General features: G+C 39.5%; 1 protein-coding gene across 7 annotated transcripts in view; it reads right to left on the minus strand.

Annotated features, from left to right (window-relative positions):
* Positions 1-23,156, minus strand: part of EPB41L5 (erythrocyte membrane protein band 4.1 like 5) — a 52,891-nt gene that overhangs the window by 23,495 nt on the left and 6,240 nt on the right. For 6 of the 7 annotated variants that reach the window (XM_063161811.1, XM_063161809.1, XM_063161807.1 and 3 more), the window contains exons 3-16: positions 17,524-17,628; positions 12,668-12,710; positions 11,476-11,554; positions 8,970-9,014; positions 8,604-8,656; positions 6,456-6,576; positions 5,974-6,061; positions 5,257-5,345; positions 5,015-5,084; positions 4,147-4,316; positions 3,581-3,687; positions 2,880-2,907; positions 675-717; positions 270-385 (exon numbers count right to left, since the gene is read on the minus strand). In XM_063161811.1, the coding sequence (XP_063017881.1) occupies positions 270-385; positions 675-717; positions 2,880-2,907; positions 3,581-3,687; positions 4,147-4,316; positions 5,015-5,084; positions 5,257-5,345; positions 5,974-6,061; positions 6,456-6,576; positions 8,604-8,656; positions 8,970-9,014; positions 11,476-11,554; positions 12,668-12,710; positions 17,524-17,628 (1,157 nt within the window). The remainder of the gene's footprint in view (positions 1-269; positions 386-674; positions 718-2,879; positions 2,908-3,580; positions 3,688-4,146; positions 4,317-5,014; positions 5,085-5,256; positions 5,346-5,973; positions 6,062-6,455; positions 6,577-8,603; positions 8,657-8,969; positions 9,015-11,475; positions 11,555-12,667; positions 12,711-17,523; positions 17,629-23,156) is intronic. The other variant, XM_063161810.1, reaches the window with a different exon arrangement.

The following is a 23,156-nucleotide window of genomic DNA, read 5'->3' on the forward strand; positions in this document are numbered from 1 at the left end:
CTCTCCAAGACTTTAAAATGCTATTCCTCCTTAATTCCTTTAGCCCCGCCCCTGAAGAAATTTTCTTTTGGTTGGCAGTGACTAAGCCTGTTGTCCTTACCTCTCCACACACAATTCATAGCAAGAAATCAGCTGCATCATCCCTAACTTGATTGTCCACTTACATTAGAGATACAAGGATGGCAGCTTATTTAAGCACAGATAAAGGAAAAGCTACTTGAATCATGCATAAGTAATTAGAATTCATTTCCCAGCAAAGCTTAACATACCACTTCTTATCTTGCTGGCTGGCTCCTGGGCTCCTTGGGAGGTTTTCTATTTCCACTAAGACTGGTGCAGAAGGAACTGCTGTTAGGACAGGCAGGTTTGGCTTTGCATTCCAGCTCTTTAGAGACAGAATACAGACAATTATTACACACATTAATGAAGTGATGACACATTAAAGTGAACAAAACATATCAACACTTCTTCTTAAGCACAAAGCTAAAGCAAGGCCATTTTCTTTCCTGACTTCCCTAGCACTGGATATTCCAGTCTTTTCCAGCACTGTACACAATTAATAGCTAACTGTAACATTCAATTGGTCAATCACTGGATTTCAAGAACAAATAACAAAATCTTCAAATCTGTTGAGACACATGAAAATTGCCTTTAGAAAGAATGAGTGTCCTTACTTGTGATCCATTAGTTTGGCTGATAACAGCATTGTTTGCAGCACTGAAAGACAAGAAGAATTATAACTCAATCAGATCAACAAACTGCTTTTGCAGGCTGGTAGAACTGCAAGGACTTTCAGAATGAAACAGTCTAAGATATTTCCAAAGTATTAATCTCTTTTCACAAAGGGTATCAAGTTATTTTTTCTTTGTTCAAGCTGTAGTTTATCTTCAACTCATCTGTTTTAACTCTTCCTTTCCTAAACCAGTTTGGTTTAAAAAGTCTTTCTGATTCAGCAGTAAGATGTGGCACTTCTAAAGCAAAAATGATAATTTTAGTTAAAACACCCAGCAAAATGTGACATTGTGAAAAGCTCACCTACATGCTGTAAATATTATGTTTGTTCCAAAACTAGAACCCCCCTGATTTGATGCTTCACATCAATAAGAGTTTCTTCTGCATACAACCTCTAATGGACTTAAAAGCAGCTATTCAAATTTACATGCACAGCAACTCAGCGTAGCATTAATAATAATTTTATGTTATTAAATATTTACTATATTTGATTAATTAAATAAGACCCATATCCCTATTCTTGATGATTTCTGAACCTGCAAGAGACATTGCACATTTCTGAGAGACTTAAAAGCAGCAATTATGCATTATAGATTTCATGCAAAGCAAATTTTTTCCCCAGACTTCTAGCCTTTTAAAGAAGGCTCCCATCTCTTATGACCTGTTAATTTTCTGATTTATAGTCTGGATAACAGCTATCCAACCTGGCAAGCTGACAATTCAAATAGATTTCTGTATTTACTTCAGTGACTCTTTAGAATTATTTTATTTAAAACACCATTATGTCAACACTGAACAAGCTGTTCCTTGCCTGTTTCCCCCTTCACCCTTTCTCCATTGAGCAAATGTGGAGGCTACCCCAGAATTTTCAGAAATATTAAGGAATGCCTTCTGACTAGCACATTCTCCTGTGCTGGGTTAACACAAAGAAGGGAACACCATACATCTTTCATGATGCATTTCAATTAGCAACACTGGAGTGTAGAGTTTCAGAAATGGCATAGCTTGCTGTGGAGACAACAGTGCCACACCTAAGCACAGATCAGGAGACCGCAGTCTTATCAGGAGGAGAAACTGCACATGGAGTTTCTCTTCCCACTCTCAGAATGACCTAAGCAACCTGAAACTCGGGGAAGGGCAGGACAACTCAGCGTGACAAGAGCACCAATCAAACAGGCACATTTTGCATGCAGAGGATTTCAATGACATCCAGTTTTGCAGAGTACTCTCCCATTGTATAGAAAGAAAATATAATACAGAAGTCACACTGCAGCCTTGTCCCTCCACTTCTAGACTTCGGCTCTCATGCAAGAACCAGCCCTGCTACTACAGACAGAAAATGTTGGGCTGCATTAAGTCTGTTGTTCTGAAATGTTACTTTGGCATTCCGTGGTGCTCACCATGGTGCACTATGAATATCTACTTTTTAAAAAATAATCTGGTTGCAAATGATCATTGAAGTGTTCACGAATAATTAAGGCAAAGGACAGAAACCCGACCTGAGTGACCTAAGTTTGTTCACTACCAGGCAGCTCCTTTTAACCTGGTTTCCTCTCTTCCCTCAAGGAAGGGTATGAAAATTATATGATTCAGATACATCTGAGTAATTTACATTGGAACAGCAAGTATGAACCTACAGATCCAGGAACTTTTGGTAGAAAAATAAAGAATCAAAAGGCTTCCCTTTCAATGTTGATCATGCATGAAAATAAATGCAAGTGTAATACAGAATATAAAACCATCAACTTATTTCAAAAAGACTTATTTTACTGTCTTTTCCCTTTGACCTTCACTGAATGAGGTATTTCAGTCACACAGCTGGAGCAGGCAGACTTCAGACACAAGACCTCCTCACAAACTTTTACCTGATCTCTTACATGGCAGCACGTAAACTACAGCTCATATCCAGCAAGAATCATAGCTAGTAATAAACAAACTTCTTTGCTAGCTAGTAAACAAGTCTGGCAAAATTGTCTGTGTGCAGCAACACAGAAGCTTTGCTTTGAACACTAACTTTTATATAAAGCAAACAATACCCACAGCAAAACCACAGTTAAGAGTCCAACACTATATCCTCCTTCTGCATGTGCTCAAGTACAGGTGCCAAACACCAAAGACAGAAATTCAAACACTGGAATGCATCTTACCTTGTTTCTTCCAGTTTAGCAGTGTATGCTGCAAAAATAAAAAGCATTAATTACAATTTAATTTATAATTAGGTTACCTGTTAAATATTAATTATATGATTAATAAAAATAGCCTAGCACAGTCTGAAAGTAGGCAATCAAAAGAGCAAAAGATGAACCAGAAGACCAAAAGTTGCACAGATCTCATGTATAATGTGTGAAAAACAAAATCTAACTTGAAAAATAAAATAAAAAATCTGAAGAGCAAACCAAAGCCAGATTTAAGCAAGGATCTGAAGGCAAACACGCCTGTCACATCTGATCTATGCAAGAATGGGAGTCAGAAACAAGGTATCAGCTGCTGTCAGATCATGACAACAAAGGGCAGCTCCTAACAACAATGGAAAAAGTCTCAAAGACAAAAAATTTGCACTCAATTCATAAATTTAAAGTACCCTAATTAATTTATTACTATTTCCTGTGTCCAAGTTTTCCACCTTCATACCAAGACCTACTGTGTAATTTTCATAGGCAAGCTGGTTTGGACACAAGCTTTTTCTGATAAATACATGAGATCTCTTAACTAAGTCAAAGAAAATCTATTGTGAAAATTCAAGAGAAAGTCAAACAGCTACAAGAGAATTCCTACCCAGAAATTTTAAAGGAGATGATTACCTGATTCTCACATTGGATTATACTTCTCAGAATGGAAGTTCTTTTACCTTTCATTTGCAGGGTTCGTCTTGAGTATCTCTTGCTGGGCCTTCTTTCAAAGGATGCTGATCTCCTGGCTTTGTTGGTCTTTGTGGTTTGATATTCTGTTTTCCCACTAAAAATGTCATGTAAGAGCGCAAAGCAGTAAAATAAATCACTTATTTTTAGTGATGGAATAATGCTCATAAAAACATCACACTTCTATTTTAAATTCATAGCTTACTATCTCATGTCAGTTCTAAAAAAACATCCCAAACTTCACACTTCAAAAGACCTTTCACAAAAGAGGGTAAGAGTTTTAGAAACATTCTCCTCTTCACCCAATTTCCCCAAGACAAATGGCAGAAGCAACAACTTTTTAAATACTAAATTGCTGACAAAAACATGTGAGCCCTTTGCATATTTCTGTGATCTCACTGCACGAGTTTTGGGAGAAGGTGAAAATTCTAGGAGAGAATAAAGCTTAAGTAATATTGCCAAAAGCCACAGAGAAAGCTGATAAAGGGACTAAACCCCAGCATGCAGGAAAGCAAGGAGTGCCAGGAGGTGTGTGCCAAGTGCCAGTGGCACTGACCTGTAGCGGAAGCGAGAGCCCAGGCGGATGAAGCCAGAGCGGCTGGAGCTCTTCTGGACGGGCCCCCGGAGGCGGAAGAAGGCGTGGTGCTCCACTGCACACTTCCACAAGTGTTTGCAGGCTTTGGGATGATCCAGTCTAAAGACAAAAGTGTGCTCCTGCTCCTTTCCCTTAAAGCACACAAAGCACACTGACAACTTACAAGGGGCTTGAATAAGACCAAGCTAAAATTCCATACAAGCCAAATAAAATTTGGTTTTTATGATTCCTAATAGATATATTTAAAAAATGTTTTAGGCAGAAGAATCAACATTGGTAGAAACTAGAATGAACAACTGCTATATAGTCTAAAGTTGGAAAATGCTGGAGTCCATACATTTAACAAGCCAAACCTCTGAAAAACAACAAATTAAAGATACTATTACAACAGGAAGGTACTTGCTGATGAGGCTAACACGGTTTCACTTCCAAATCTAATCTTCTCAAATTACCCATGCTCACTTTTTAATTGTCTCAGGTGCATGCATATTCTTCCCTACAGAAACAATTCTGAAACCTGCTTAAGTAGTTCATTCTACTAAATGTGGTATGTGGGATTTTTTTAAAAAACTTTGTTGTGCAATGCATCCTGTTGCCAAAGTACCTGCTCTAGTTTCACCAGGCATTCTCTTTTTAAAAAATGGATGACAGAAAAGTTTATCTTTTACTTAAGTCCCTTCATTTCCCTCCTCCCGCCACAAGTCACAATCAAAAATCTTTCAGGCACTGACATTAATTCTCAAAACTTCAATATAAGGAAAGATTAGGAATATGCACATTAGTAGTGTATAATCAAGACTGAGATTTAACTAAAGAGATATTTATCTACCTGTTCATCATCTTCAACAACAACCAGAGTGAGTTTGTTCTTCTTGAAGTCAAGCCTTGTTATCTTTGGCCTGCCAGATGAACAGAAAGTGCAGGTTATATCTAACTTTCAGTAACTTAATGAGAATGTACCTCAAATTCATGGTGCTCTCACAACCCAGACAATTTTTTTTTTTGCTATCATAAAAGAAACAAAAGAGCCAAAATCGAGAACAGATTCCAGTGTACAATCAGAGAGCTTACCAGAAAAACAAACCAATCTTTGTGTCTCCTTCAAAGACAAGAACTCCTGTAGGTGTTAGTCCCAGGCTGTAATCATTGCCATCTCTTGCCTAATTGACACAAAATAAAAATTAGATTCATTTTGGTGTTTGACCCTCTATCCAATTTACTAGAGTGATTAATGTAATTTTTTTGTCCAAGCAAAGTGTTATAATTACACACGTCTGCTATCTTATACAACAAAACTCCTATATCTTGATGATCTCATGTAATGTATTTTTCTTGTTTGCAACCCTTCAATAAGGCTGACTAAAGAGGAAAATTAAAGTTTCTTGATCTGTTTGTGTAATAAAGAAATCCTTATGCATTTGCTGCACTTGTATCTCCACAGGAGATCTATGCTTATTTGTAGTTCTTCAGCTGGTAGCTGACTACACCCCAGCAAATAGGAGTTCTGTGAAAAATCACAGTAATTCCAAGTCTAAATACAAACTGTAGTACTACTTCCACATCAATCACACATTTAACATACAGCAGATATGCTTGGACTCAAGTTATACCTTCTAGAAACATATACCAAAGAATGGAATGTTGACACAAAGCCAGATCACTTATTACATAGATTGCAGGAGAACAATATTCCTTTTCTTTCCCCCCTCAAAGCAGAACCAGTGTTGAAATGCAACACAAAACTAACACTATCATTTCCTAAGGTCACCATGCTGTGGTTAAACATACCTTGACTATGTGCATGTCTACACCATACATTTCCAGCCACTTAGCTTTGTTTAAGTAATTAGTTTCAGCCTGTGCTGGTGTTTGGCCCCTGAAATAAAATTTTTTTGCTGTTAGGTAGATGCCTGAAAAAGCACAGAAAGGAAAAACTGGTAAATGAGGAAAGAGGAAAGGAACTTCCTGAAAAACAAACACTGGTGACACCTGTTCACTTTATTGAAGATCAAGGTCACTTTTTAAAGTTTTAATCTGAAAAATGCTGCTGCAAAAACGACTGTGTTTCAAGATTTTGTACCTCATCATTTTACTCAGACCTTTGAAAAAGCTTCATTTATCACATTATATTCTTTTACAAAATAGGACAGAACCATATTAAAATTCTATTTCTGAACAAGGCCACAGAAGAAACATCCAGCAGAATCTTTTTAATAGATTCTCTTCACAGAAAAATCAGTGCAAACAGCATTCATTGGAAGATTTAGTACCTGCATTCCTTCCATTTCTCAAAAACAGCTAATTCCATCTCTTCAGTCTGAGTGGGAACAAATCTGAACTCAGACACCAGCTCAGGGACGTGTTCAGCAGGATCATAGTCTCCAAGTTCAGCTACAAAAGAACAACACTGTTAGCCACTGTTCTCAATAAACACAGTGGATATTTCTGCAGACAGAAGAATTTCTGCACAGTTTTCTAGTTAATCTAAAATGTTAAATTTCTTTTTTTGTTTCTTCTCCTCCATCCAGAGATGCTATGTAGAAAACATACAGGAACATACCAGTCAAAGGGTTTGCCACATCAAAAACACAACTCCATCTCCCACAGATGCCTAAAAAGTCCAGTTTTAAAGACAGACAAATATCTAAAATGTTGAAACTGACAATTAGAAACCTTTACAAAAATGTACTGATTTTCAGTCACTAAGCACTAACTCCTCCTACTAATTTCAAGTTGCTTCATAATGCGCAGCTCATAGCCAAAAAATTAGGAATAATTCTGTAACTTGGACTTTGGAAGTCTGATGCAGGCCAATAGCTGCTCTGTCTGAAAAATGAAGCTATAGATCTTTATGTAGAGGAAAATAGAGAAATCACTGGGAAGACCTGGCAAAGTCAAATAAATGCCAGTATTCCACAGGTACAGAAATGTCACATGATATAAAACTCCATTTCTTGGATTCTGAATGCTGCAAGCATAATAACAGTCTTTTCACCCCTTCCTTTTTCTTTTTTTTTTTTTTTTAATGCTGACTGAGGAAGTCTGTAGTTCTATAATAATTTACTCCCACTAAAATGCCTGCCTCTGTTCAAAGGAATGCTGTCAAAGCCAGCTTAGGTTCCAGCTGATTTAAATAAAAGTACACAGCTGTCAGACAGTAAGATTAAAGCCCTGCTACAGGCCTCATTGTGGAGAGAGGAAACAAAAGACCACCACAAAAAGCAGTGGATACATGGCCTAATTAGATCACTTTGTTCTTCCAAAATCTTATTTACTGAACCTGTATCTTAAGGCTCTAACAATGCTAATGTTTATAACTGTGGAATATATTCTAACTGCTTTCCTTCCACACAAAAGAGCAGGTTAGAAAGACAACTGTCTTCACAGTTTAATCCCAACTCTTATACCTACACATGATTTAGGGCATTAGCACTTCCTGCATGAAAAGAAAAAAGTGTTTTGAAAAATACTTTTAAGAGACCAAATTTCAGTGACTTAGTCCTACCTCATGCAGAGAAAGTACAGCAGATTCATGAGATAAATGTTGGGTGGAGAATTTGTGTGGCTCAAACACATGGCACATCAATTGGCTTGGATAAGGCCATATATCCATATACCTATATGCTTCAATAAGGACCCAAAAGCCTACTCTAGCAGGCATTTCTGGAACTTCAAGCCTCCCCGGTTTCTTTTGTGAGCTCCTCTGCTTGAAACCATAGCAAACTCCACATTTGATAACATCACACCCTCATTCAAACAACACATTCTCATCTTGAATCAAAAGTTAAAGACAACTTATTAATAAAATCTCAGATGACTCAAACACAGTGCTGTATAGCTGAGGAAAAAGTGTGTCACATCTTGTGGCTGAAGAAGGATCTGAAATCCTAACAAGTGCAGTTCAACCTGGAATGCTCAAGTATAAGCATGAGACATAGGGCATTAAGATGTTCCTACAAATCAGATGAAATCAAAAGCTGGTATTTTATACACAGTGCAAAGAAAAACAATTTTGTATCTGATTTATATGACAACAAAGAGAACACTTGACAGAATCTATATGATGAAAAAGAAGTGAGCTGTGTTACTACACCAAAGTGATTCAGGAAGGCTGCAGGCCTCCTATCTTCTGTGAAAGTGGACAGATTTGCACAGGAGCACCTGAGAAAACAACTTCAGGGCAAAGCTGTTTATGTTCAGAACCTCCTTGTTCTCTTTCCTGAGAAATGGAGCAATTTTCTCTACACACTCTCAAGCACAAGTACAATCTAAAAGATCTGCATTCACACTGGATCACTGATGTCTGGGCAGAGTCTATTTTATGGACATAACAAGGACAGACTTTTTTTAAACAGTTAATAAGAGGCTACACAAAACTATTTGTGCAACTTCACCCTTCCCTTGTTGCACCTACTCACCTTGCATGTTATAAGCTGCCAACTGGACAGCAGTGTCAAAAGGACATTCCAATCTGCCAAAAGAGACATGCACTGTTAAAATCTGAACTGACACCATTAGCAGACAACTTATGTAACTGACAGTAAGAAACTGCAAATGTCTGGGATAAGAAAATTTAAAAGTATTGGTAGGTTTCCAGAAAATTATCAGGAGATAAGCAATACATTATTTAAGCATTCCTCTCCTGACATTCATGCATAGAAAAATAGTATTTTAGAGAAAAAAAAAATAACATTACACTACTAAGCAAAACTTATTAATTATTCAAATATAAATGTAATAAACTCTACGCTAAACACACTGTAATGGTTTAAAAGGCTGCTTACTTTCCACTAAGAATATCCAGTTTCAGCTGCAGAACAAATAAATACCTGTAGGATTTAATAAGAAATAAGTCATTGAGTACTAGTGCTAATGTGTCATTCAGTCAACAGGAGTAAGTCAGAGCTTGACAAATAAAAATGTTTTCTACTCTTAACATGAGTTTCCAAGACGAAAGAAACTGCACAGTGACCTCTCAAGGCTTTATCAGTTGGGTTTGTGTGTTTTGCAGGCATTTCAAATGAAGCAAACCCAAAAGTACAAGTTGTCAAAAGCTGAACTACAGTGTTGCATGGAAAAATAAACAGGGTACGGAAGTAAATATATTTTTTATTCTCTTCTGATTCTACTTGAGCAAAGAACAACTTGCATCTTCCACATTCCCTTCATTATTCATACACATACCAACCTCAAAAAAGAATGGTTATTTTTAAGTCTTGAAAAAACAAATGTTTCTATTATGGATTGCTTAGTTAAAATCTAACCTGGAATGCTGACTGCAAAGTGACTAAAAATAAATAGCAGGCTGCAGCCTTTTCAACTTGTTTACCCTCCAGAGCCAGCTCTCCTACACTGCCTTGCACATCCTCTATTCTTTTTGCTTAGAAATGGGGCAAATATTGAATATAAATCCCTTTGGTGTGCAATACTAATTATTCTGATCCAAAACCCCTGAAGAGCATCCCCTTGCTCCATTATGGTACACAGCTCTCCTTTAACAAGAGAAGAGCTCTGATCAAGTATAAAACATTGGCATCCACCATGGTATCCAGTCTGAATTCTAGCACAGACTCCCAGAAACCTTACACATAACTTCTGCTTCAACATGTGCCTGTGTCTCCTCACTCTTTCATACACAGACACAAAACAAGTGCAGGTGTTTTTCCTACAGGTTCCACAGAGCTCCACAAATACTTTGCCAAATAATTTATTAACCAAAACCTTTTGAACACTAAGGCCTCTTCATGGGGAATAAATTTGGTTAGTACTGACCTCAGATATGAAAATGAACACAGGCCTCCAGCGTGTAGTGGGTGTGACCAGTCTGTGCTCATCAGCCACATGACACTTCCACACAATTCAAGCACTTCCCGTGCTGTGCTACATGACCACTGGCTGAGAACAGAGCAAGCTGCACCTGTGGAAGCTGAAAAGCTCCAGCTGGGTGTCCTGCTGTTTAAAGGTGGAACCCTGGGAAAGCCCAGTGACACAGCAAAGCTCTGCTTCCCACTGCTTCCGCTATTTCAAGGTGTCACACTGTCTCAAGACAGAAGGACAACTTGCTGCTCTCCTCTTCTGGGAGATTAGCCAAGCAGGCAGACAGTGTTTAAAAGCCCTCAGGTTTCAGGTCTGCCTGGCTAAAACCTGCACAGCAAGGTCTGACTGGCAGAACTCAAGTCAAAATGGATGAAAACCTTCCATAGTAGTAGATACAGGTACAGGTCTGAATTTTGTCTGCAGTTGCTCGTTTTAAAGACAGTTAAATGATTATTCAGGAACATGTATGGGGAGGTAAAACATTCTTCCCACATCAGCAGGAAAGCATTAAAAAGCAGCAGTTACCACATTATGTTACCACATCTAAACATGAAGCTGCACAGGGTACATATGGCTGGAAGGGGTAATGCTACTATAATCTTCCTGGTAGCACTCCAAGGGATTTTGCTAAAGTGCAGATTGAAGATCCACACAGACATAAACCTGAACAACAAACAAATGCACTTCACACCCTTACAAATGGCTGAGGTATGAAATGTCTACAGCTATCATGAAAACATAACTTTGTTTACTCTCCAAAAGGGATCAGCAGCAGTAACAAGGCAAGGAAGTGCTGTGTTTTACAACAGATTTATACTCCTGACAGGTGGTAGGTTGTGTGTGCTCTTTTTCAAAGCTCCCCTCCTAGTCTCAGCCCATTCAGACATGCAGTTCTATGAATGGATTTGTGAAATGCTTTTATCAAGAGGAACTGCTGCTCACCTGATACTACAATTCTACACCTATAGTAGTGTTAGCTCAACATGGCAGTAAAATAATACTTTCCCTTTCCATAAGCTCTTTGAGGACCAAACATGCAATGAAATGCTAACTGAAATTCCTTTTTTTCAAAAAGAACCTCTAACTCGCAATTCAATGCTTTTCTGCCTGGAGACAGGATGATTGCATGCATTTGAAACTAACAGCTTAAGAAAAAAAAAGGCAGAGGAATGATGTCTGTTCTCTTCAGTGAAAACCTCCGTCCATCGTGTATAAGCTACTCAGATCAGTTGCCAAAATTGCCTAATGAAAAATGGTGCATTAAGTAATATATAAATATTTAGATCTCTCTGTGTCACAGCACATTTATTTCCACACACAAAATAGCCACTTTACAAAAAGAAAACTACATTTACAAAAAGCTAAGTAAGCAAGCAGTTCTAAAGAATTTTCCAAATTGTTTAAATAAATTCAATGGAAAACATTTCCCTGGCCTTATTTGGGTCCCCCTCTCAGACACAAAATCCCTCTTACCTTGTTAGCTCTTCACGAAGATTGTTGGGCTCTGATGAGTAAAACTTTACACGAAAATGCAGACAATATGGGGGGCCAACTGCAAAGCACAATTCATGCAAGACAGCAGTAACAGTTACTGGATGAGACAGGTTATTTATTTATTACACAGAATCACATCACAAAACTTGACTGAAATTGGTTGGCTATGTTCTACACAAGGTCTTAAGGCAGGAATTCCTTTATGCCAGGGAAATCCATGAGGAACATCAGGGTCAAAGGACACTTAAATATGCACACAAAACAGTTTTATGTGTTACAAGACAAGCCAATGATCATATCACACGAATGTGATTCCTCCTGCCAAGAGCACGTGAATCCAGGTTAATCCCTATATTTAAGGGCTCTATCCATCACCACAAAAGCTAAGCATCTGGGCTCTACAGTTGACTAAACCTTCAGGCATGCTGTTGGTCTCTGCAACACCTTCCCAAGGCTCTGGGAAATGCTCACTACTGAAAACTCAGGCCCTTCTATTCCACAGAAGTTTAGACATACTATGTGGGAATTTAAGAGACCCTTCTACAGAAGACATATCTCTTCTGGAAACCAAAGAGTTAACTCCACAAAAGGGTGGATTAATAGCTTTTTAAAAATGTGCATCGCTCTGCTGATTCTTGCATTTGACAGGAGGAATTTTCTCCCTCACTGCTTCCAAAACCTCTCTTGCATTAAAACAACACCACAAATCCCTGAAGACTTCCCACAGTGCAGAGCAAGGAAGCTGCTAAACAACATCTTTCCCAAGCACACACCACTGCCACAACCAGGCCACACTGAAGCCTTGTGCAGCAGGTGAGGACTTGGTGGACTGGACACAGATTCAAGCAGGACTGTGCCATGCATGAGGTCCGAGACAAGTTTTCCTATAGCCAGGAAAATGCTCCATAAGCCTAAAACATCTTCAGCTGCCTTGACTCCACTTCAACTATAATTAATGAGCCCATAACATCTTTAATTAAGAACATTAGTATAAAGTAGTATGAGCTACAGAGGGAAGATGCCATTAAACAATCAGTAGCACCATGCTGGGCTTTTGTCACTTGCCACCCTCACCCCCTCACAGGACACTGCCCCCACCATCCATTCCAACTGGCTGTGCTTTCCGTGCGTTAAATACAATGTACCAAGAGAAAATGGAAAGGATACTTACTTTTAACTTGCTTTTTAATGCTTTTGGTGTTGTCCAGCCAATGCTGAAAAATAAATTAATTCCACTGAATTATCAATACAGTCCCAGAAAGAACAAAAAAGAAGTGTCAGTGAAGACAGTCTTGGAATAACAAGTAGTTTGTTAAAACAATCTAATTCAAATCTTTCACAATTCATAATTCACAATTTCTGGGCTTGCTGAAGATCATTTTGCTCAAAGTTTGTAATGCAAGATGTCAGTTTTGAACAACAGAAACATCCTGTAGTACCTTATTTAAACCAAATCTTCAAGACAGCATTGTCTACTTAAAAGAAAATAAACATACTAGCAAACCACTTCACTAGATTTTCATCCTGTCCAGACAAACACTTAATTCACACATTAGTAGGTCAGCCAGTGACAATCAGCCAGAGAAGCATAAATCATAGCTGAAGACTCTGGCACTCAGCTGTGTGTGATGTTTACTTGGGGCAGGAAGGGGAGAGACAAAATAAATATTGTTGGCTTTCAAGCATTTTCTTTTGATGACTCAAGTGCAGTAACAGCAGAGCTGTCTGTGTCCCAACATCAGAGTCAGCTCTACCTAATTCTCAAAAATCTATTCATGGGTGACATTTAAGGAACTGTCACATGGGAGGACAAGTTACTGCCTCACCTACTAATGCTAATTATAAGCTATATACTGGACAAGAAGCCAAAACAATGGCTTGACTTACACTGTGTACAACAGCACATGCAAAAGCTATACTTGGCAGATTGAAATACCTACACATGTACAGTATGCTCCCCAAAATAACCACACTGCTGAAGAGTTTATAGCAGAAGTTAAAGCTAGAAATCCAACACACATCTAGCGGGACAGATCTCCTTTCTAGTGCTGGGCAGGGCCAACAGCTCCCTCCTCCAAAGGAGGTGACTCACCTAAACAGGAAACACAGCACCCTGACCAGCATAACTGCACTGACTCAACAGCCAGAGCCAACTACCTGACACACCATGGCCTGCATGGCTCACCATGGCCAGGGAGCAACACCTCATCAGATCAATCTCAAATGTCGCCTTGCAACTAATACAGATGAATTATATACTTAGTAAGACTCCTTTTGTTAAACTGTGTGACATGAAGTTCACAGGGAGCTCCAGGGAGGACAGAAAAGCAAGAAGGGTATGAAAAAGAACCAGTATTTTCAGGTTGCACTGCCAAGTGTAAACACATTCCTGCCTCCAGAACAGCCCTGCCTTCTCAGAGAGCTGCAGTCAGCCTGTAACACAGCCGGGCTGGGACTGATTGCTGTATTAGCTGCAGATGAGAATGCTTAAACCATCTGCTGCTGCTGTGCACACAGCTGAGAATGCTCTCATTGCCTATTCAAACTAAGTAGCTACAGAGAGCTATCTGAAATGTATCTAATACATTTTTAAAATAAAGCAGGAAACTTAAGGAGGAATGAAGCAAATATTTACATAAATTTTGCTTACGCTACCAGTGAAATGGGAGTTAAGCAATTTTTTTTCTACAAGGAAATCATATAATCTTTTTTCCTCTTCCATAAACTCACTTGCTGTAAGAGAGTTTACTCACTCCTTCCTCCACCAAAAAAACCCAGAAACTACACAGCTGGAGGCTTGCAGGTGATTTAGAAATGGCAAGGGGAGCCCTGTCTAGGCTCCAGGGCTGGCTGTGCCCCCTGCTTCATCTCCCTCCTGTTTTCTCTCATCTCCTCCACATTCCATGGGAAGGCAACAGAGAGGCAGCCCCATGACAGCACCAACAGCAATTCACTCTGCTGGGCTCTGACTGCTGCTGCCCACAGGAGCTCTGCTCAATGGTGATGGTGCGCAAGGGAGAAGGAAAACAGAACTGCTTTTAAGTGGGGGTGGGAATGAAACAAAAAAAACCAGCCCCAAAACCAACACATGAATGGACACAGACGTCAAGAAACTTGAGATTTATTCCAAGTGATTATAATGGAATTCAAGTGGACCTGGAAAAGAAGTTTACTTTTGATGAGGGTTTGCACAGCACAGTGTATTGCTGAAAATCAGACAAAGTTTTCTAAACAGAAGGCATTACAAACAACAGACTGCACAGAGTACTGCAAGTCCTTACTAAAGGTTTGCTGCTGCAGAAATTAAAAACAAAACACATACAAAACCCCTCAAATCCTCACCCAGCAACATTTCAAGAAGTTTGGGCAAATGAGGTTTGTTAGACAAGATGTTGAGGCTAAAATTGATCTCTTCCTGAACAGCAGACTAGAGTGAACACAGAAATCACATGAAAACAACAATTCATTCATTTCACTAATGATTTCAAGAACATTTCAAAGAAGCTATTATTTGAATACAAAACTCCAAAATGCCAGGTAGTTTCCATTATCTGGGTTTCCCCCACTCCACAGGAAATCTTTAACACCCAACTAGTGATCACTTCAGCAGCAGAAAAGAATGAAAAAAAGCAATTCTTCAGTTGTTCACAACAGATCTACTGAAAACTTATTTGTACTTAAAATAAGTGTGGGATTTCTAAAACTTTTGTGTAACTATGTATTGCTAGTTTGTATCAGTAAAACTAACTAGCAAGTATGGCAATATTCTTAGATTTAAATTGGATAGCAGAAAGATTATATCCTTCAGAGCCACTGGACAATTCTGCCTACAGTAAGGGACTGGATTCTTGCACTGTTTATTTAACAGGTCTCCTGAATAATCTTGGACAAGTCACTTGATTAGTCTCTGTTCTTTGTTTCCAGCTGCAGATTGGGTTTCTGCTAAAACTTGCCAGCTCCTTCTGCAGGAATGGCTGCTATTGCAACAGTTCTTCATTTCTTAAAGCAAGTAATTATCTCTGGCTGTTGCATTCAGCTCTTCTGGCAAAATTCAATCTTCTCTGTCTCATTATACACAGCTCATCATTAAGGTCCAGTTTAAACAGATTGTTATCTCTACTCTGCTGCTTTTCAGTCACACATAGTTAAAAAAAAAGAAGCAAACCAAGTTTGAAATCTCCTGTACCTGGTAGATTGGGCAGTATCAAATATTCAATCATGTGCCCTCTGGACTGGCAGTAATAATTTGCTAGACAAAAGCAAGGCATGAGCCACTCCTGTGGCAGAAAAGATTAATTCTTATTAACACATTTCAAGATGAAATAGGTTTCTTTGCTAGCAGATCAGGAAGAGAAAAAAATTATCATATAGAGAATTCTACCAGTTAAAATTAACCCACTCTGATCTCTTATGAGATCCTGGACAACAGGGAAATACATCAGAAGCCACATGGCAGAAACTGAGTTAGGATACCTTAACCATACAGAGTACTGCTTTTCTGAAGCAGAAGGATGAATGCAATAGAGTACTTCACTATCAACACTCAGCATCTTGGACTGCACATGCTGAGCACAGCTAACATGATTTTGAGAAATATAAAATGGTATGCAACAGGCTGTTTCCTCATTTCTGTTGTGTGCATGGCTCTGAATGCCATCCATCTGTTAGTGTAATGGTCTTTTCTCTTTAGTGCTAAATGTTTCTGTTCTGCAAGGGGTTTAAGACCACTTTCACTACTGGGAACTACAGACCACCAGCAGCTAATCCCAGGGGCTATGAAGCTTGCTTCAGATGCAAAACACCAACAATTTTCTCTGAGGAGCACAATCTTTACAAATACATACTAAGCATAAAATTTGACAACAATAATTTTGGAAAGAAGCCATCAGGTTATAAGTGCTTTGAGGTGGAGCACTGCATCCAAAGCTATTAGCTTATTTCAAAGGTTCAAGTTTGTGGATTTTTTTTTTGCCTTTATACAAAGTTGCAACAACTAAGAGATCACCTTCCAACTGTTATGGACACAGATCTTCACAGAAATAAAGGAATATAAATCACTGCCTCCATTTTTGTATGCTGACCTTGAACAATTCAGATATTTAGCTCAACTGTCTGTGCTTCCCCTCTGCCATCCTAAGCATGAAATAATTCTGAAGTTGCCTTGAAACACAAAAACAATTAGGTTATACATCTAAATAAGATTGATATATGCAGCAGGAAAAGACCTATCTCATTCTACCTGGGGATGTTGGGCTAAGTGAATACAAGTTTAAGTTGCAGGGATGCAGGACAAAGAAAAAAACACTCCTTGCCTAAAGGCTCACTTAACTTGCAGCTACCCTAGGTGGCAAGATTAAATACTTGAGTATAAGAAGTATCTATAAAAAAGTGCATAGCCCACAAGTGAAAGAACTGTGGTTACTACGGACAATGCTCTGCTTCTGACTTCAAAACCTGTTACATTTTTAGAAACACACAATAAAACATCAACAAACTTGGTCCTGGAAGAACCCTCAACTCGAACTGATACATACAAACACACCTGTAGCCTCCTAAAAACTTACAATTGGAGGTCTGAGTCACAACTGATTTGAAGAAATCAAAGGTATACCCTTCCTGCAAGCAGACATTAACAAGGTGACTTTTGCTGACAAGGAAGCTGACAACATTTGCAAAGGAAAACCTTCTCCTCTCTGTATAGCACACAACAAAAGGGCCAAATGCACACTCTGATTTTGCTCCATCCTCTCTGTATCATCAGCACCAAGAGTTTCTACACCACACACCAGGCTCTGGGGTCCAACTGGACCAGCCTGCCTAGTGACAACAGAGTGTGACAGGAACATGTGGAAACAAGAAAGGAAGACAACGTTAGTGCTGGAGGCAGAATTAAACCTGGGGACACAGAAAACCTACAGAGCTTCAGCACAAAACTTAATTCACAAAAGGCAGCTTTCTTATAGCATTTTTGTCAGTATTAGGATTCAACTTTCACATTGTTGTTTAAAAAAGAGCATAACTACTTACTGCCACTTGTGCTGAATCCATGAACCTCAATCCAAAGTAGTCGCTTTCGATAAGGTCCAGGTGATACATGATCTGCTCAAACAGGAGCTGGCCTTTGGCTTTTTTCTGAAAAGATAACAGGACTTAGTACACAGCAGGTGGATTTATTGTAGCATCTACCTTTTTGTCTGAATATGTTCTATAATTCCAAAAATTTAGTTTCTGAAAATATAATGTGGATACCTTTGTTCACCCCCTTGTATTTTCAGATGGCTTTTTTTCTGAAAGGCAAATGTACACCCCACAAGAAACACAGAATATCCATAAAGAACTTGCATAATCTCTTTTCTTGGAAAATGTCAACACTGCCCTGCCAACGGAGTTAAAATGTCATTTTATCATTTTTCCTTTTAGGTTTTCCTTACTCACTGACATTCAAAAGAACTGGAAACACAGCCAGTAGAATTGCCATAACCATTGTACTGGAAAACTTTAGGAGCCAAGCAAATTGCTTATGAATTTCCTACTGTTAGGTATCTGGGTGTTTCACCCGTTCAGAAGCAGGTAGCAAAACCCATTGAATGAGGAGATAGCATTCCATTAGCAAGTGCTTTTAACAACTACTAGGAAACAGTCTGGGGCAAGCAAGTTGAATAAACAACACTTAGATATCACATTTACAAAACTAAGTTCATAAAACTAACTTTCAGGTGCAAAAAGCCAGCTCATATGCTCATACATAATTTATGAAAAAACAGCTCTAGCCCCAAGGAAACATCATTTTTACAGTGATGATCTAAAAAATTAAACAGTTGTTTTTAAAGAGAAGGCCCATAAATAGCACTGAACAGTTTCTACACAACATATATTCTTCATGCTGTGAGCTCCTTTATAACAACAAATGGAAATAATAGCTTAAGAGTTATTATACACAAGATGCTTAAATGCAATAAAATACATTAAATTATTAGATCAGAGAAAAGGTCATAGTGTAAAAAAAACTTAAACACAAAGAAATACAGACATTATTTATGCTTACTCTGCCAGCAGCTGAAGGGTTTCTCTATTTCTGTAAAACCACCATCTTGCAACATTTTACCTCAATATTTATACATTCACAACATGAGAAATGGGATAACTTTCTAAGCACATATTTAGTAAGCTAGTAATTAGCAAATTTAGTACAGCTCTCAACATTCTGGGCCAGACAAATTTTTGTTCTCAGAAATAACCTGGTTTAATCAGTAAGTAATACCTAAGTAAGTAAAGCTGCATGCTGTAATTCTTGTCACCTTCCTGTACCCTGATCTTCAAATATTTTATATTCAACTTTGCAATCACTATCATTAGTTTACTTCATGTGTCAGTTAAATTCAACACAACATATCACAGCTTAAAGCAAAATCCTAAAGAAAGTTTGTAAACAGAGCCTGTCTAAGCAAATTCTCACACAGTTATTTCTTTCCAGGTACTGGGAAGAATAGCAGGAATGGAAGGCATTTGGGCCAGCAGGCAACTTCCCAAACACATAACATCTACAAAACATTGTGTAATACAAATACTAAATGTCAACCTATCAAATTCATTCAGACAAAGTGACCTCTTTTGGTCTCAGGAAAAAATAATTTCTCAGGCAATAACAGATTTATGAGACACCAGCTCAAACAGAAACCTTAAGGCAAACCATCTACACACAGAAACCCACACCTTTCTTTCATTAATAGAATGTGTAGCCCCAGTCTTGAAAGACCAAGGCATGGAACTGTTGATATTTTTTCCCAACACCGGATATCTTCTACTTAATCATTAGTATAATAATACAAGTGCAATCAATTCAGCACCTGCAACAGCAAAACTAGGAAAACACTCTATGTTGCATGAAGCTTTCAGTAGCTTGTCTAAAACCAGTGGAAAATCTCCCCTTATTGAGCGGAACATTTGAGGTCCTTTTCAATTCCTCTGTAGGTCATCTCTAAAAAGTGGAATTAACCAGTTATCTCAGCAAATTCCCTGCTGGTGACAGAAGCACTTTGACTCCAGCCTGGAATACTACACATACTACTTCAGACTACCCACGAGCAAAACTTCAATTTCTGCAGTGTCAGATTAGTTTCAGAATGTGTTTGGCATTTCAGAAATCTCAGCAGAGGACTCGAAGATTAACTGGACCCTGAAAGACTGATGTGGGATAAAGCCCCTGAAGGAGCAGTGGAGCAGCTGTGGAAAGATCTGCAGGGCTTCTGGTTGTTCTCTGACTTAAATCACCAGGGCTGTCAACATGGAATTAATTATGTACTACTTTGCATATGACTTAAATCATCAGCAGCTGTATTTAGTGCAACTCAGCAGAAGTGTCACACATGCCTTACTTTACTTAAGTCCTTCCTCCTTAAACAAATAGCAACCAAAAATATTAATGCTTTGTAACCAGTCAACTTTCATGAATCAAAATTAATTTCTTTGTACTCATAAAACTGAGATCTCAAGAGTAGAGTTTTCAAAGAGCAAAGATAGACTTTTATTACATTTTCCTGCAAGAAACTGACCGAACTAACTTTCTCATGGCAACATGGTGCTAATAACATCAAGGTTGTGGATTCAATCCCTATATGGGCCATTAAGAGTTAGACTTGATGATCCTCGTGGGTTCCTTCCAATTCAGAATATTCTGTGATTCTGTGAAAGTGACATTTTTATCCTGTTGCTGTGCTATGCTTTTTTCCCCCCTCTCCTTTCTTTCCCTTATAGCAGGGCTCAGGTTACACTCAAAGGACAAATATTTTCCAACTGTTTAATGGTTACTGCTGAACTATTAACAACTCCACTCACAAGCAGTCCAGCCAGTAGCTGGTCCTCCCTTCAGGGCACAAATTAAACTTCTCATGGGTTTGCAATTCAGTAAAACTTGACTATTTGATTTACAGAGTTTGCTGTTCTCTCTAGGAAGCAACAGCAAACATCTCACAGCAGGAGAACGAACAACAGGAAAATGTAAACAAAATACATCATATACATAGGGCAGGACCTCTCCTGGTTTTGCCACACTGGATAAAAGCATCTTCTGATCACTTGGGAATGAATCACACGGCCCCCGCCCCCTCCCCCCCTTTTCCCAATGAAAGGGATGCTCCCAACTAATGACATCTCCTGCTGCTCTTAATAACTGCAATTGCTGCCTGAGTGGGTGTTCCGCGGGCCGGGCTCAGCCCGGTAGCTCAGCAACAGGCTGGGTGTTCACCGCGGCGCGCTGCTTCGGCCCTGCGCTGCCGGTAAGGCGATCCCGGCACGTTCTCCTCGGCTCAGGCACCTCAGCCGCTGCCTAAAACCTGAAAGGCGGCATCTGTACCCTCTTCTCCCGGCCTCAGGGTATCGGCCATGTCACGGACACGCATCCATGAGGAGAAGCCAGCCAGGGGCCCCAAACCTGCCTGATCAAAGGCCAAAGCCTCCTTCAGTACCAGAGCAGCGCCGGAGGAGCCGCACAAGCTCAGGGTAACCGGAGAGGAGCTTGCGCTGGTGAGCACCAGCTGAATGGCTCATTTCACGTTTTTGAAATCGCAGCAAAGTAGTTATTCTTTTTCCAGAACTTGAAAAACCCCCCAAGATCAAAATACCCGCCTAATGAATGTGCTAATTAAAATACTTATCAGAAAATAACCCCTCCTGTTTGTTTATTTCTTTGTGAAGAAATGGAGGGCCCTATACAGGACGAACTTTGAAGGTAATGCTTATTCATCTATTTTTTTTCATGGAACTTACTATTCTTTGCATCTCTGCAGCTGTACTTTTTGTTTAGATTTCTTCAAATTATCACGTTAACATTTTATTAACAATAACCAACAGTTGCTATTGTCTTCAATAGCTACCAAGTGGCAAAAACTTTCCTTCCTGGTTTTTGTCAACTTATCAGGAGGGTTACCATTCATATGCATACGAGCTTCCGTAGAAATACACCATTCACACACACAGAGAAGGTATGGGTCCCTATTCAGGACTCACAGCTATCCAGTTGCTAGGATGTCACCTATGCATGTTTGCAGACCACAGCAGCACAGAAGCAGCAGATAAGCCTGCCCATTTTTTAAATGAAGTAAATCCTCTTCTCTGAAACCACAGGTTTCAAATACCTAAGCTTCAACAGTGAGCAAGCTTCAACAGTGAGCTTTAAAGGAAGAAGATTTCATATCAATATGACACAAAAGGTGTCTGTCTATAGTTAACACCATTAAAGTTTGCTGCAGAATTGGAGGGTTAAAACCCCTTATCGTTACAAAGGCAGCGTTAGAAATACACATTATTTGTATCACCCTGATCTTCTTATGGCTTTAAGTTGTGACCTACAAATAGAGCTGCTCCTCTCCTCAAACACCAAGCACCACTCCTGCAAATAACTTTTCCAAACTCTCCAGTCAATTTTCTCGTTCATCTAAATATGCCACTGGCAGCAAAACACTAATTCTTCTAGTGCTTCTTTCATTTATCCTCAGTTTTTAACACTGCTATACACACTTGTGAATATAAAACCCTGCAGGCTGGAAGGCTGGAGAGAATTTCTACCTCCAGAGACAGCTTATCAATTCTTGTACTTACTCAGTGTCTCACAAGTAGAGGAAGGTAAGCATTTGTGATTAAATATTTTGTTCTTTTATTCTCTGGAGAAAGAAGGCATTTCCCAAAAATCTTCATAAATAATTTCTTTCAATACCCATCCTAACTGTACAATCATTAGAGTGCTATGTAGGAGGATTTTAATGTACTGTGCTCAGGCTTATTGACCCTATTACATAAGACAAAGCCTCAAAACATTCATGTCTGACAGTTTGTTTTGTGGAAGTCTCTGTTTCAAGTTCCTGACAATTTTTATCTTCTAACTACCAATTTGATTTAATCCATTTTTTAATTCTTTCTAATACAGAATATATCCACATTGCTTGTTCAGTATTAAGGTTTACAGATTAAATGCCTTCTCCTATTATATTGTCAAACATTTCAGTTTTATTTGGTGTTCCACCTGCAGGTTGCTCACGAGCACTCTGATTAAGAGCACCAGAGAGTCCCAAGCCTTTGAGCTCTCTGCAGAGGCAGCTCAGCAGGAAAGCAGGACTCCAGATAAAATTTGCTGTGAGTTAAGAATGTGAAACTTTCAGGCAACTAAACCAGCCTGCAGCACAAGCCCCAGAAACACTCCGGCAGCCAAACACACTGCAGGCCAAACAATTTTCTCTTCAAGCAGCACAGATTGCTGCCAGCTGCTCCCTTCCTCCCTCCTTTCCACCAGTGCCAGGGCACGGAGCATTGCACCGAGCCTGCAACGCCTGCCTGCCACGGCCCTGAAGCAGCTGGGCTGTGAGCAGGGCGTGGTGCAGGCAGCCTGTGCTGCTCACAGGGCACAGCCTGCGCTGCTCACAGGGCACAGCCTGCGCTGCTCACAGGGCACACAACCCGTGCTGCTCACAGGGCACAGGCACAGGGCACAGCCCGCGCTGCTCACAGGGCACAGCCTGTGCTGCTCACAGGGCACACAACCCGTGCTGCTCACAGGGCACAGGCACAGGGCACAGAGCCCGTGCTGCTCACAGGGCACAGGCACAGGGCACACAGCCCGTGCTGCTCACAGGGCACACAGCCCGTGCTGCTCACAGGGCACAGGCACA

Source organism: Melospiza melodia, chromosome 8 (assembly GCF_035770615.1).
Source record: "Melospiza melodia melodia isolate bMelMel2 chromosome 8, bMelMel2.pri, whole genome shotgun sequence".
Lineage (NCBI taxonomy): Eukaryota > Metazoa > Chordata > Aves > Passeriformes > Passerellidae > Melospiza > Melospiza melodia.